Below are 14,756 nucleotides of genomic sequence, written 5' to 3'. Positions count from 1 at the left end.
TATTAGAATACGCAGCAAAGAAAGTAGCATAGACACTCTACCTCTCAAGGACATACATCTAATATTTAAAAAAAAAAAAAAAAAAAAAAAGCTAAAGAAAACTAATTTTAACTGCCAAAATCTAATTCACCAATTAAATGTCCAGATAATTATCACACACATGCTCTTTACTGACCTCATGGATGTCAGGTCCTGAGGTTTCATATAGTCACCTGCAGCTTTTGCTGCCATCTAGTGTACATGTAGCGTGTACACTAGTGTCCCAAACATTTTCCCAGATCAACTATAGAACTCTTGAACCAAAGACTAGAGAGCACTTTAAAAAAAAAAAAATAGGTAATAGGTTTTGGCTGTCTTAAATGAACAGTTGTGCCACAGTGTCGTTATCATGGTACTTCAAAGACAGTGATTGTCCTGAATATATATCAAGTTTGTGACATTTATGTATTAGGCACAAAAATTGAGCAATATCATTTTATGAACCTTTGAGCATTTCCCCATTAAGCACATATGTCTTAAGTATGGTCTTGTCTGAAAGCCTTCAGCCACCCCTTATTTGTTTTCCTTCTAAGCAGATGAAAACATGTAATTTTTAAAAATCTTCTTGAGCAATAGTTCTCCAGGTTTTAATGTACAAATTAAAGTTCTTCTCTAGACATCAGCTGCTTTTTCACTCATTTTCAGTCTATTTTCTGGAGATTTTTTTTGTCTGTTAAGCCACTTGACCTATGAATCATTCAAGCATAGAAAAAGCACCTAACTCAAGGAATGAATTATTTACATATAACAGACAACTTAGTAAAGAGCCCATTTTAAATTTTATCTTTAGGCACATCAATACTGTTGCATTCTGTCACAAAACACACAATTTATTTCAATTTCTTTAACCAAACCTTGAAAAAAATGCAAAATATAAGATAGCTTGACTGGAATAAAATACTATTTTTGCACAAACAACATGATTGCTAAAGAGCTGTGCAGTGTGGCTTAAAATAATTGAGGAAACTGAACAAAAGAAGAACTGACAGACCTAAAAAAAATATCTACAGCAGAAGACTATATCTGAAAGTCGCGTCCTTAAGAAACAGGGGGAAAAAAATCCCACAAACACTCACTTGACCTAGATAGAAAACACACACAACTGAACACCATCAGTCATAAATTGGCCTCGTCAAAAACACCGGACCTCAACACTACTGAAGCGGCGTGCACAGCACAACAACACGACACAACAAAAGACAACCACCATCTAAAGAGTTTTGAATGTACTATTCCTGAAAACTCCTTAAGGAAGCTTAGCAAAATGGAGAAACAGCGCAGTTTAAAGAACTGTCATCGCGTGTAGTTGTAAACTGCCCAGGTGAATTGGACTTTATGAAGAAATGGTGACATTAAGGGCTCATGTAAAGACTTACTGCTCTGGTCTCGTACAGAACCAGTCGCTGGATCCCACCGATGATAGCTGCTGATTGAGGCATTTTCTATTCTTGAATTGTTCAACAGTCAGTCTGGAAGAGGCTACAGAGGAGCTACAAAGCGAAAGTGAAAAGAAATGAATGTTGTTACATTCATTTCTTCACATTATAAGACACAAAATGACGAGCCAGCATATTTAACAAATGTGTTCATGTATATAGCTTACTTTTTTCCCTCAGTACTTCCTAGCTAGCATCACTCACCATTCATCCACTTAGCTTGTATGATTAACCACAAATGGTCTTCATTGATGACAATATACATCTCCCCATGCAGTCGCAACAAATACTGTAAACGCTTCACTTAACAACAGTTAAAATGCATCTGTACTCTGCCCAGTGTATCCCGTTAGCATGTTGGAGTTGAATTTGTTTTAGTCAGGTGACTGTCATGAATGACTTCGCTTGTCGGGTCGTACGGTGCCTCGCAAAGTCAAAAAGCTCGAAGGACTGAAAATGCGATTGATACATGGGTTTACTATCTTTGCATTTGAATTTGCAGCGGCTTTAAACGTTTATAACTGCTCTTGAGTATGATAAATAAATAATTCAATTAATTAATTTATAAACGCTATTTCAACCCTCAAACTCTAAAGGTAGCATTAACTAGGTATTAAGAAACCTTCAGCCAGCCCTTTAGTTTGCAAGTTGTCATGGTAACCGTATATGGATAGCTAGGTTATTGTAACGCTAGTGAACAACTGCGCTAAAAAGGGTATTAGCAGATAAAAGAAAATACAGACACTCGCAAAGGTAACTGTAAGTAACATTGAAGTAAAATATGATAATAATAATATTTTACATATTTGTCAGATTATGTAAACTACACATTCAAGCTATAAAACTGATTGCTTGAATGATTATTTGACTTTTATAATTTCTGTGTTCACAAAGTTTGAATGGCTACTTTAGTAGACAACTTAATTGAAGATGAAGCCGAAAGAGAGAGACTTCTTGCTAAGCCCACCTGCTTTATCATCGTTGGAAGACCGGTAATCTACATATATATATATATATATATATATATATATATATATATATATATATATATATATATATATATATATATATATATAAGTGAATATAAAGTGAAATTTAGCTAGGTTACGTATATACCTTTGTAGTTGTGTTTAAGTCCAAAAGACAGTATGCACAGTACTATCTGTCAGTGAATCAGATATGTATATATAAACAAAGAGGAAAGACCATGAATGCCATGCAGTTATAAAACACATTATGACGTTTAGTAGATCATCAAGTGTAAAATGTTTAGGCTATACTTAAAATTCCTGGACACAACTAGAATTTTCCATGTCTTAAGCTGCACTCCACAATCACAAACATCATGCAGAGAGTCCCCACCAAAGCTCAACAAGTGCATACCCAAACACTAGCAAATATTTTTTTCTAATGCTTCAATTCCTCTATATTCCACTTCTTGGCAGGGTGTTGGCAAATCCACCTTGGCCAAAAAAATTGCAGAGTCCTGGAGGTGTATCCTTATTGATGGTGAGTACCCTTTTATGCCTTCATAAAAAAAACTTTTTCATAAAAAAAATCTTTTTACCAATTCGAGATGTGTATGTAGATGAGTTTTCACATCTTTCAGATACCAATCTTCTCAACACACACATAAAAAATGAAACAAAAGAGGGCCTGGAGGTAAGTAAAATTTTCTGTATCATTTGAAAGGAAGCCCTTTGTTCCTGTGATGTGTTTTCTTTATGCTTTTATAGTCATTAGAAACTCTGAGTTGCATTCTGTTGAATATAGCTTTTGGACATCTTATCTGAGGGAAGAAGTGTACCAGAGAATGTGGTGCTGAAGCTGATTCTTGCCAGGCTTAACTCGCCAGATGTGGAGCACTATGGTAATAAATAAGACGTCATTTAATTATGGCTATGCATGCAAAACAAACTTTTCAGTCACCAAATGTTCTTTGCAGATGAAAATAAGATGACTGATAGGTTAGACGATAAGCAATATGATAAGCTCTGCACTGTTTTGTAATTCACATGTTTTTGATACAGGTTATGTACTGAGCTGCCTGCCGTTCATGTCAGAAGAGCATCTGAAGATTAATGAGCAGATTGAACTGATCAAAAACCTCAAGCTAACGCCTGATATTATCATTAACATCAAGGTTACTGTCATTCTCTATTTGGAGTTGTCCATTGCATTTGATTTTTTTCTTTTGCATAGTTTAATGTCGTAATTTTTTAATCTAATATCTCTTTAAGTTCATTTATGAAAAAGATCTGTCAGGATTTTACTGAATTGATTATAAATTAAATACTTTTACTTTTCACCAGTGTCCAGACAAGGACCTTGTCCAGAGGCTATCTGGTCTGAAGCAGGACCCAGAGACAGGGCAGTTTTACAACAGGGATCAGTGGCAGCGTGAAGAGGTGTATAACAAGGAGAAGAAGAGCAAGGAACAGGATGCAGAGGATGCAGAGGATGTGGAGGATGTGGAAGAGCAGGTATTACTTAAGGGAAAATAAGTGTTGTCACTTGATCATGTAATATGCATAATCATAGCTCTTTTAGTTCTCCCCCCTCCTTTTGTTTTGATGCTTGTAACAAATATAATCCAATGACTGCTGTTTTGCTGCTTTTCCTCTTATTTCATTGTATCAACCAAAACAAACTGACAGAAATCACTGCCTTTAAAATCCTCTGCCTCCCCAATCCCAGCTGGTCAGATTTGAATGACAGAGCCACTGCATTTCTTGAGTAAATAAGAGAAAATGACGTCAGTCTGCAGGTATAGGACTTGCTATCCTTGCTGTCATGATAGCGCTGAGCAAACTAGCCTAAAGTACCAGAAGCAATACCCAGAAGCAGTTGTACTCATGTCTTGGTGTAGGAGCATAAATATTATAAGCTTTGCCATGTTTACCTATGTATTTATTGCCTAGTGAAATAAAGCTATTGATCTAGTTTCAGTCTTAACTGTAAGATTTAAGGGTGTTGAATGCTAATCAGAATTTTATCCAGCAATTCTTAGACGATTAATATTTTTAGCACCTTCCTAGTTCCGTACATGTTTGGATTTCAGTTTTGCATTTTTAGGGGGCTGTTTTTATTTTAGCTAACCTTTTATTCCCCAGGTGATCAGTTGTTATCATAGCAAAGAAAAAACTGCCAAGCTTTGAGTTCCATACTAGTATTTTTTTTTCCTTAGGAAGAGGAACTCTCAAAGGATACCAATGACAGAATGGTGTGGACACCAGAGTATTTGGCTAAAAATGCTTTTGTTCGAATTAACATGTACAAGGATAACATGCTTAGACCACTGGAGGTGAGTTGCCCAGACCTAGACCTGTCATCAAAGTCACCCACTACTGACACACCAAAAATGTAGTTTGTTGTGTTATTTAAAAAAATCTTGAATAAAAATTCATAATTCCTTTAAACCTTGTATTTGAATTTACTTGGGAGATGCTGTTTTTGCTTAACCAGTATGTTTATATCATAAGGCAGTGAACATCCCAGATTTTTTTGACTCAAAAGGCAGTACTTAAGGGCTTTTGAAATTTAACTACAGACAAACTATATACTGTATTAATATTTATTGTTATTAAAAGAATAAATTACAAAAGAAAAACACAGAATGAAAAGTATATTAATTGATATTTTTTCAGGACTACATGGCAAACCACAACCCTCTCTACCTTTTGGAGTTGGATGGAAATAATTCAACAGAAGAGTGGCACTTGGTAAAGACTAAAAAAAACTTCAACAAATAGTATTGGTGTTTTCCAGAAGTGTTGTCTCTGTAAGGTGTGTTTTTTGACATTTTGTACTTCTAGTCTGTTATGTCGCGTCTCGAAACTTTGGCTATAAATCGCGTCCCCGTTCCAGTCCTCCTCCACCAGACTGAGGATGAGGAAATGCCAGAGGACGTTAGCACGGTCTGGAAGTCTTCACATTTTATTTCAAAACACAATCAGTGAATGGGAACATGTACAAAATACTTGTATTTTGAATAACATGTGTACTACAACCATCCCAATAATCCTGATCCTAAGAATTAAGACTGGACTTGCTTTAATATTGAAACCATATCTTTTTCAGGAGGACCTACTGAGAATTATGTCCTCTTACAGGATTATGGTCCCTGGCTTTAGGTGGAGAAGGAGCCGCTGGGGCAGAACTTGCCCTGTTGCTTTGAAAGAGGGCAAGGTCATTCCTGGCAAGCCACAATTTAGTGTGGGGTGAGCAGTCTTTTAAAAACTGTTTCCAGATGAGGATTCTATTGAGTAGCAATGTGAAAATGTTAAACAACTCTCATTCATTGTACAGATTCCAGGACAAACTGTACATCCTTTCGTCAGCGGAGGCACACCATAAATTTGTCACAAACCCTCGCCCTTACCTGTTACCTCCAATGCCGAGGTTACCCTGCAAAGTTTCAATCATTGGGCCTTCCCTTGCAGGGAAGACCACCTTATGTAAACTTCTAGCTCAGCACTATAACACAGCGGTAATTGACATGGAGGAACTGTTGCAGCCAGTTTTGGTCAAGGCTAAAGAGGAGAGGATTAATAAAATTAAAGAGGAGACAACACAGGCTGCTATAGACAAAATCAAAATGAAGATGAAGGAAGATGGACAAAATTCAGGTAAGCTGAACTTTGTTGGTATTTTTTTTTCTATAATCACATGTAGAATTACATTTGATAAACTGTGACTGACAATAATATGTTTTTGCAATAACAGTAATGCCATGTACCATGGCATAATAACTTGTCTGAGCACTATATACTATTAAGAGTGTAGCTTCTATATATATGTATGTAATAGTCCTCCAACAAACTGTATGATATAAAGCAATATTTGTACCTATTGCTGAACAAGTGACTGATAATGTCATACACAGAATTAATGTGAAGGTAAGATGTGAAAATACTTTCTTATAAACCATATGTATCATAGATATGTGAAAAGGAAAGTGCACCCTCTTTCAGTTTCATGGTTTAACATATCAGGACATAATTAAACAATATTCTGGTTGTTGTTGTGTTATGTTGTTCTAACATTTTGAAGCATACTGAACAACAGTATATTTGTATGAAAGAGGATCTTATTTGTTCTGTTGTTTTTAAGTGACAGAGGATCATCCACTGGTGCAAGCCATGGTACTCAGTGCTGTGCAGCAAGCAAAGCAATCGAGTACTACTTATTTTGGCTTGTATGCTGAGATACTAGAGAAGCGTATAAAAGAGGTACGTTAAAGATTTAAACCCAGGTGGGAGATTTACACCGACTTCCCAGTCTTAAGCAGTTAGCATGCATACACGTTCATATATTTGAATGATTAATGACACACAACAGGATTTTTCTGCAACTTTGTTTGGCATTGTTAGATTTTTTTTATTTGTATAAAATCATTGACTTACATCGCACAACACCCAACACTAAATCACGCATACAGGGACACGACACTTAGACAGTCACATGCATAAAGTAAATTTAACTTACGTGATAAAAAGTTTGATGTTATAGATTGAAGAGGTGGAGGGCAAGACTGGGTGGGTGCTTGACAACTTTCCCAAGAACCTTTCCCAGATGGATGCCTTACAGCAAGCTGGACTTCTGCCAGAGGTCTTCTTCTGTCTCACAGACAGCGATGGACACCAGGGTATGAGGCACAAATAGAAAAGATTAAACATATAAATTTGCATTTATAATTTGCAACAATTTGGTTTGAAATGCCCTTCAGTGTTTACGCATACACTTTGGTGCTTTTTACATTTCCATTAATACATTTTTTCATTGAGCAGTTTTGAGAAGACTTTATGAGATGAATAAAGAAAGTGTAAAGAACACTGTAAAGAAGTTAGAGGATGAACAGTCTCAGGCGATAGAGCTCTCGTAAGTGCACATGAAATGATGTTGTGAATTTTTTTTCTTTGTATGTTTCTGAGTTAGATTTTTGTTGCAACTTTTGTTTTTGTGCCTTAATTCTCTCCATTTTAGAAACCAAGAGGAGCAAGAATCAGAGGGGCAATCAAATATGAAGACAGTTATGGGAGAAGCTCATGGTGCTGGTTTTGGGTTTTTTTTATATACTACCCTTGAACATATACCATTCAATCAGTATAATTTTTATTACATTCTTTTTTATTTTCAGAAGATCCTAAGGAATTGAACACCACCAGCTCTGCAAATCAAAATGCAGTACAAAAAGAAGGTAAAGTTACAACAAGAACATGCTGTTTTGTTTTGTTTGGTTTGTTTTTCTCAGATCAAAAATGCAAATTGACTAAAGAGAGAAACTAGTATAAGGTGCATATTCAGGTCAGTCAGTCATTGTCAGGATTTCCTGGGGTTTGACTCTCATGACTCTCTGAATTTGGACGTGCGCTGAAATGGCTATGCTGCCCAATAAAAACTCCAATTTTCAATCAAAATCACAGATACATTTTTGAATGTGCTAACTAATTTATATGTTGTATTTGTACTGTTTGTGAGCACCACTGAAGTATCATTAGCATTCTTTCTCTAACTCTCTCTCGTTCACACTCTCTTTGTGTGGTCCAAGCAGCAGTGGTAGTACATGATGATTCAGAGTTGGGCTATGCAGATAGCCCCGAGATGAACGAGTATAAACTGCAGTTACGACAGTTTGTGGGTGAATGGGAGAAAATGCAGTCTGGTTTAACGGTAACCCACTGTACCCTGGAGATTGGCAGGAAAAGCCCAGAGAACCTGCTTCAAGAGATGATCCAGCAGATGGACAGTGAGTGTAAAGCTATGCAGACCAAATCACTGTTGTCTTAGAAACAAATTTGCGCCAGACACACACAAAAAAATACTGAGACAAATATTATGTTATTTTACTGGTAATGGATTGGAATAAATAAATGGTGAACTAACGAGTGATATATCATGTGATATTCTGCTAAAAAGTTCCAATCTAATCTTTAGCTCTCATGTGTGATCTTCAGAACCCTTTCAGTATGTGTCCTGGGAGTTATCAGAGGAGGACATGGAAAAAGACGCAGAAGATATAGAGGCCTTAGCTCAGCTGGAGAGAACAGAGGAAGGCAGTGATGATGATTATTCCCTAGGGGAAAGAGATGAAGTCAGTAAACTAAGGAGTCTTTCAGCTTTAATATCCATATGTTTACAGCGCTATTTAAAATTGTAGAAAGAGAACAAAGAACTTACTGCTTTCTTGACAAATATTAGTAAGGCAAGCAATCCATTGAAGTATGTCTATCTTATCGTCTTAATGAATGCAGGGAGACACCACGACCAACAGATTCTTAGGTGACACCCAGCATTTCTGCCCTGTTGTCTTAAAAGACCATAATGTCCTGCGACCCTGTACCGATGAAATTGCAGCTAAGTATCGTGAGAAGACCTACTACTTCTCCAGCTTAGAAGCCAGGGAATCATTTCTTCAAAATCCTGATCAATTTGTTGCACACACTGAGCCTCTCAAGGTATAACCTTAACATGAAAAGAGAAAGTCATATGCTGTAGTTCTGAACAAAAGTGTCCTCACTGGCTCTTTGTCATGTTTTTCCATCCAAGCCTCCTGCTCTGCGGATCTTTTTGCTCGGCAGCGGAGGCTCAGGCAAGACGACTAATGGGAAGTGGCTTGCACAGCAGCTTGGACTCTTCCATATCCAGTTCAGAGAGCAGCTCCAAATGCTCATAATGGCCAAGACAAAGATGCGGATACCTGATGCTGATGAGTTAGTGCTCTTACAAGATGATTCTGAAGACTTGGATGCCAAAATAATGGAAGCCAGGGCGGAGGACGAGAAGGAGTCAGAGGATCCCTATGATAACATGAATGAGACGGAGGTCAGCTTCAACACAGTTTCATTCTAGCACAGTTTGTTATGATATTTCATTTCAGGTTTTGAATTTCTGTGTATGTGCTTTTCTGTAACTTTAGCAAGAAGAACTGACTGAGGATGAAATGGCCATCAAAGCCTACCTATCTGATGGAGATCCTCTCAATCCAAAGATTCTGGACATGACTATTGCACCATACTGGAAACATGAACCATACAAGTAGCTATTACAAAACTGGATGTTTCCTGCCTCTTCTTGTTTTCTGCCTATTTGCTGTCTTTTTCAGAGCAAATCGCGTTTAAAAAAAAAAAAAGCTAGCTTAGGGTAAACATCTAGTTTTTAGCTTTTTCTAAATGTAAATTTGCTGGAGTAGCTTTATACATAATGAACTTTAGATCGGTAACTTCCCATCAAGGTCTCTTTGAGAGTTTTGGTCACCTTACAAGAGATATTGTTCTTTAACTTAAGATCATCTATGTTCTAGGTCTACAGGTTTTATTTTGGAGGGCTTTCCTATTGATCTGAATGAGGTGCAGTACATGTTTGAGCAAAAGTTTTTCCCTGACGTTGTGGTAATGATGGAAGTGGATGTTGAGGATGTCCAGAGTCGTCTGTTGCCACAGTACCTGGAGATTTGGCGTGAGCGTCGAAACAAACGTGAAGCACAGCTGAAACTCCTTCATGACCTGCGTAAAAAAAAACGGGTAAAAAAATAAGTGATACTTAGGTCCCAGTTTTAGTAACTGTTATTTTTCTGCCAGGAAACATTAGTCTTGCTGTCTGTCTTGACAAATTAGGATAAATTCATTTCTTGGATCTGAAACATTCATGGTAATTTTGTAATTCAGGAGGAGGATATTTCCAAGAGAAAAGCTGAACTCATGGCAGAGCAAGATTTAAAGGCAACTAAAAAAGAGGTAAGCAAAAGAGGTAACCCGAATTATCACATCTGCATTTGATTCAAACGTCTTCTTTCTTTCTGTATTTGCAAACAAAACAGCTCAGTTTTCAAGATGGCACAAAAGATGATGAAGAGCATGAAACTGCAGACATAGAGGAGATGATTGAGGCCCTGCTGGAGGAGGAATTTCCTGCAGAAGAGGATGAGGAAGACATCGAGAATGAGGAGACTGAGGAACTAGCTACCAACAGGCTGGAGATAGGAATAAAAGAGCGTTTTGTGACACAAGAGACCAACCTTAGTTCTGTGATGGTACATATACACAAAACAAAAATGAGCCCTGATCAATTCTACTTGTATTTCATATTCACAACAAGACTTTACTTTAAAATATTTGTATTTTACAATAAAACTAGTTGGATCTTATATATGGTGCTATATGTTGTTCTATTGTTAGGAACTCCTAGGTGAACACAATATACCCAGAATGGTCATCAATGCGTCTCGCAAACTACGCATTGTTCAGTGTCAGCTGCTCAAGAAAATCAAACCCTTGTTGACCAACAGGGAGTCACTCTTCCAAAAATGCCACCCCATCCCCTACAGCCTGGCATGCAAACTGCTGCTCTCCTCTTTTAAGTTCTTCAGTGCCTTTGGCTTCCTGGACCCCATCAAGGTAGGCAGGGTTTAGGAACGTCAGCTGTGCTTCCAATAGTTCCAAGAAATATTTTAATATAATTACTCCTTTGTTTTAAGCTGAAATGTTGACAGAAAAAACAAATATGTAAAATGTCCTTCATAAAGTATACTTTAACATTTTTTTCATCCATTTCCAACCTGTAGCTACACAAAGAAAGAGACCTGATCCAGCCTCTGAAGTGGCCTTTCAACACAACATACCTCCTGCTGTTCCATCAGTATATCTACTTCTTTGCATCTAAGGAGAACTGTAACACATTTATGCTCAACCCCTTAAAGTACCTGCGGCAGCCCAAGCCCACCACGTCACTTCCTATTAAAATAGCAGTGACTGGACCTCCAAAATCTGGAAAGACCACCGGTAAGATACAAGATAGTTAAAAATGAACTTTATTACATTTTTTACTATGTTCATTTCTTTTATTTTACTTTTTGTATTTCTGCTTCCTCAGTGGCACAAATTTTTTCTCAGAAATATGGCTTGGCTCAGCTGTCCATTGGTAGCGTTATGCGTATGGTGCTTGACACTCAGGGGAACACCGATCTGGCTATTCAGATGAAAGAGTATCTCTTACAGGGCCTTGTTGTGCCTGATGAACTGGCCATTCAGTGTCTGGAGGTGGCACTGATGAACTCAGTCTGTAGCATGCAAGGGTAAGACAAAGGGTTTATCACATGTATGTGTTAATACTTAGCAAAACTCAATGCTAGGTGCGATCCGAACTTAATCTTTGGCATGGATTTTGTTTTTTTTAAGTCAAGACTGTATAATTTACTCTATTTTTATTGGTTTAGTGTGTATCTAATATACTATGATATTTCTGGTATTTCAGATATGTGCTTGATGGGTTTCCAATGACCCTTAAGCAGGCAGAACTGATGGGGTCTCAGAGCATCATCCCCATGATAGTAGTTGAGCTAGAGCTGGACATAGTGGAGGTGCTGAAGAGAGGTCTTGCAGACAAGATGAAGCCCAACAAGTCAGAGAACACAGAACTTATAAATATAATGACAGATTTTAGGTCTGACAGCTGATTATAATTGCAAAAATTATAATCTTCTTGTGTTTCCTTTGTTCTTACACTTTAGGCCTCACTTGACGCACGATAGCTCTGAGATCCTACACATTCGTAATTCCTGCTACAAGAAGGAGGTGGTGCATGTGAGGCATCACTTCCAACAACAATATCAAAACTGCTTGCTTCTCAATGGCCTCAAGAGCAAATGGTGGATCTGGGACAGAATGATAAAAGAGGTCAGCACCAGCATGAAATATATTCAAACTTACCTGGACAGGATACAGAAGGGTAAGTTCAAGAAGAGTTTAAGCTGGTTTATTTCACCAGAAATCCCCTCAAGATGCTGTCAAACTCATGGGCTAAATGTTTTACATGCGCCTAAATGTTGAACCTCTTAACTCCACGCATGATGATTTAACCAGGGCAAGCAGCCTGCATCAACAAGCTGTGCATCACACCCAAGGAGTTTGACTGCCGACTTGGAGAGTTTGGCCAGTACTGCCCTGTCTGCATGGCCCTACATTACCACCTGGTGGACATCTCAGAAACTGCAGCATTGACTCATGCGGCTGAGTACAGGGGACATTATTTCAAGATGTGTGATGAAAACCATTTAGAGGTCAGTTTCTTGGAAGTTCCCCCATAAATTAATTGCAAGATTCATAGGTAAATGCCCAAATGAGTATGGGAAGGCATTCAAACCTAAAAACTGGAACTGGAACTTGTTATCTTGCTCTCTCAATCACAGATGTTCCTGTCTACTCCTGATCAATTTGTCACACCTGGCTGCCCGCACACCCTCCCAAAACCCCACCTCCTGCCAAGGAAGCTGACTGAGATACACGTGAAGAACAGGTTTCCACAGCAAGTTGAGATGAAGGGCTACTGTCCTGTTACTTACCTGGATGGAAAGCAGAGGTACATTATCCACTGTGTCACTGAGAAATATGCTTCAAATTGCTAAAAAAAAAAAAAAAGAAAGAAAGAAAGAAAGAAAGAAAGTTGGCAAACATATTTCTTTGTGATTCTGACTTTGTGGTGTCAGATAGACATACATAAGATCCTAAGGATCTTCTCTTTTTTGTAGCATTTAAAATCTAAATACTTTATTCCATCACAGTATGTCAGAAATATTGAATATGTCTTCTGTGACATTTTTTTCACATGGAAGTCTTATTTGTTCTTAGGTACGAAGCTCTGGTTCGAGGAAAGATGGAATATGCTGTGGAGTACAGAGAACGAATTTATATTTTTGAGACCAAGGAGAAACGGGACAAGTTCATGAGGTGTTATTTCTTTGTATATTTGAAAAACGTGTGCCTTTTTTTAATGTTTTCTTTTTTCACTTCACTTTTTTACAAACTACTTTGAGCTACACTTATAAAGAAAGTGGGTGGTGTGTAAACCTTTGGTCTATTCACTGAAATGTGAAATTATTTATTTAAGGACTCCTGAAACCTACTGGGCCCAAAAGCTGCCCATTAAAGTTCCTCCCCTTTCTGAACCTGTACATCTCACCTCCCTTCCAACGCTGGGCTACCTGGAGCAGGTCAGAAACTCTGTATCACATGGAAAATATTGCAGTATCGTCCTGTCTGCTGAGATTTTTAAAAGTACATCCATCAACCACATTGTATTTTTTAGGGTGTGGCAGAAGCAGTGATCAAGGCAATGACAGCTGCCGGGTGTCTCAAACCAAAGCATCCTTATCTCAGTTTAAAGAGATCAGCTCTCAGTTATGTGGCCTTGTATTTGAAAGGTAGGAATGTTATATTTAAACCTTTATTTAATATATTATGAGAAATATTAGGATGATTAAAATGGTAAATGGTCTGTATTTGTATAGCGCTTTACTGGTCTCTAAGGACCCCAAAGTGCTTTACACATCCAGTCATCCACCCATTCACACACTGGTGATGGCCAGGGACACAACGACCGAGACTGTCGGAGCTGGGGCTCGAACCGGCAACCTTCCGATTACAAGGCGAACTCTCAACTCTTGAGCCACGATCGCTCTTTACTTTAAGTTTAAAGTAAAGATTTTATGTGCTGCTTTACCTCATTCTGAAATGTTTTCCTATCAAAGTTTACTATGTACAATGTATCTCATTCACCTTTTAAGACTTGTTATATGCTTCCAGCACTGAACTTGTTCATGTGTTTTTTCCTACTTAAGTAATAATTCCAATTTTACATTGTTATAGCTTTCAACCACAGGAGTACAGACTCCATTCGCCAGATGTACAAAAAGAAGCTGGCCTCATTTGAAGAGAACTGCATGCTCATCCCCTACCTGAGCACTGTAATGAAGGGGAACTACAGGCCTCCCAGTGAATGCCCGATTGACTTTGAGTTCAAGCTGAACAGGTTTTTGGCCTTAAGCGACTTGCCCGGAGCTAATGGCGTACAGCTTGATTAGTACTTTTGACTACAGCATTGTCATTGTACTTAACGTGATGTGGTAATCTGAGTCTGCAATACAATTACATTAAAAAAAATTACATTGACTTCTTTCGTTTATGTTTCCAAAGACTGTATCTTTAATTATAAAAGCTCTTTTGTCTGTATCATTATTTACCAGTAACTTTCACCATACACATTTCATTCATTTCATAAGCATTTAATTTTCTTTTTCCTGGATTGAAATAAATTTAACATTCAACAACGATCGTGTATACTTTATTAAGGTTTTTTTCTTATCCAGTTTTAGTCAGAAATGGGTTTGACACACATATGAATATCTGTTTCACAGTCTTTAGTAATATTACACAGGGTGTTCCGAGTGGTGGTAGTGCACCTTGTCATGAGACAGAGTTCAGTACTTTGATACTTCCAGAATGCAAC

The 14,756-nt window shown here is 37.8% G+C and overlaps 2 protein-coding genes across 2 annotated transcripts in view; one reads left to right on the top strand and one right to left on the bottom strand.

Moving 5' to 3' along the window:
* Positions 1 to 1,831, bottom strand: part of fig4a (FIG4 phosphoinositide 5-phosphatase a) — a 57,044-nt gene extending 55,213 nt beyond the window's left edge. The window contains exons 1-2 of the mRNA XM_085371846.1: positions 1,680 to 1,831; positions 1,416 to 1,529 (exon numbers count right to left, since the gene is read on the bottom strand). Of these exons, the coding sequence (XP_085227972.1) occupies positions 1,416 to 1,478 (63 nt within the window). The 5' untranslated portion in view covers positions 1,479 to 1,529; positions 1,680 to 1,831. The remainder of the gene's footprint in view (positions 1 to 1,415; positions 1,530 to 1,679) is intronic.
* Positions 1,832 to 2,374: 543 nt separating this feature from the next.
* On the top strand, positions 2,375 to 14,331 carry ak9 (adenylate kinase 9). The gene is made up of 35 exons (XM_085372840.1): positions 2,375 to 2,467; positions 2,921 to 2,984; positions 3,085 to 3,137; positions 3,249 to 3,345; positions 3,506 to 3,618; positions 3,788 to 3,958; positions 4,663 to 4,779; positions 5,123 to 5,197; positions 5,291 to 5,392; positions 5,556 to 5,695; positions 5,784 to 6,103; positions 6,588 to 6,706; positions 6,987 to 7,122; positions 7,265 to 7,355; positions 7,461 to 7,525; positions 7,615 to 7,674; positions 8,029 to 8,223; positions 8,432 to 8,568; positions 8,729 to 8,932; positions 9,024 to 9,299; positions 9,394 to 9,512; positions 9,778 to 9,997; positions 10,142 to 10,210; positions 10,294 to 10,506; positions 10,652 to 10,870; positions 11,038 to 11,254; positions 11,346 to 11,547; positions 11,727 to 11,873; positions 11,983 to 12,200; positions 12,335 to 12,531; positions 12,661 to 12,830; positions 13,100 to 13,198; positions 13,359 to 13,461; positions 13,557 to 13,671; positions 14,117 to 14,331. The coding sequence occupies exons 1-35, from the start codon at positions 2,375 to 2,377 to the stop codon at positions 14,329 to 14,331; spliced, it is 5,151 nt and encodes a 1,716-aa protein (XP_085228966.1).
* Positions 14,332 to 14,756: the final 425 nt, after the last annotated feature.

The sequence above is a fragment of the Diplotaxodon limnothrissa genome, linkage group LG15 (genome assembly GCF_057381915.1).
Source record: "Diplotaxodon limnothrissa isolate DT_005_m linkage group LG15, D_limnothrissa_male_GT1.1, whole genome shotgun sequence".
NCBI lineage: Eukaryota > Metazoa > Chordata > Actinopteri > Cichliformes > Cichlidae > Diplotaxodon > Diplotaxodon limnothrissa.
Note: the sequence above shows the minus strand (reverse complement) of the source record. Positions and strands in the feature narration are given on the sequence as shown.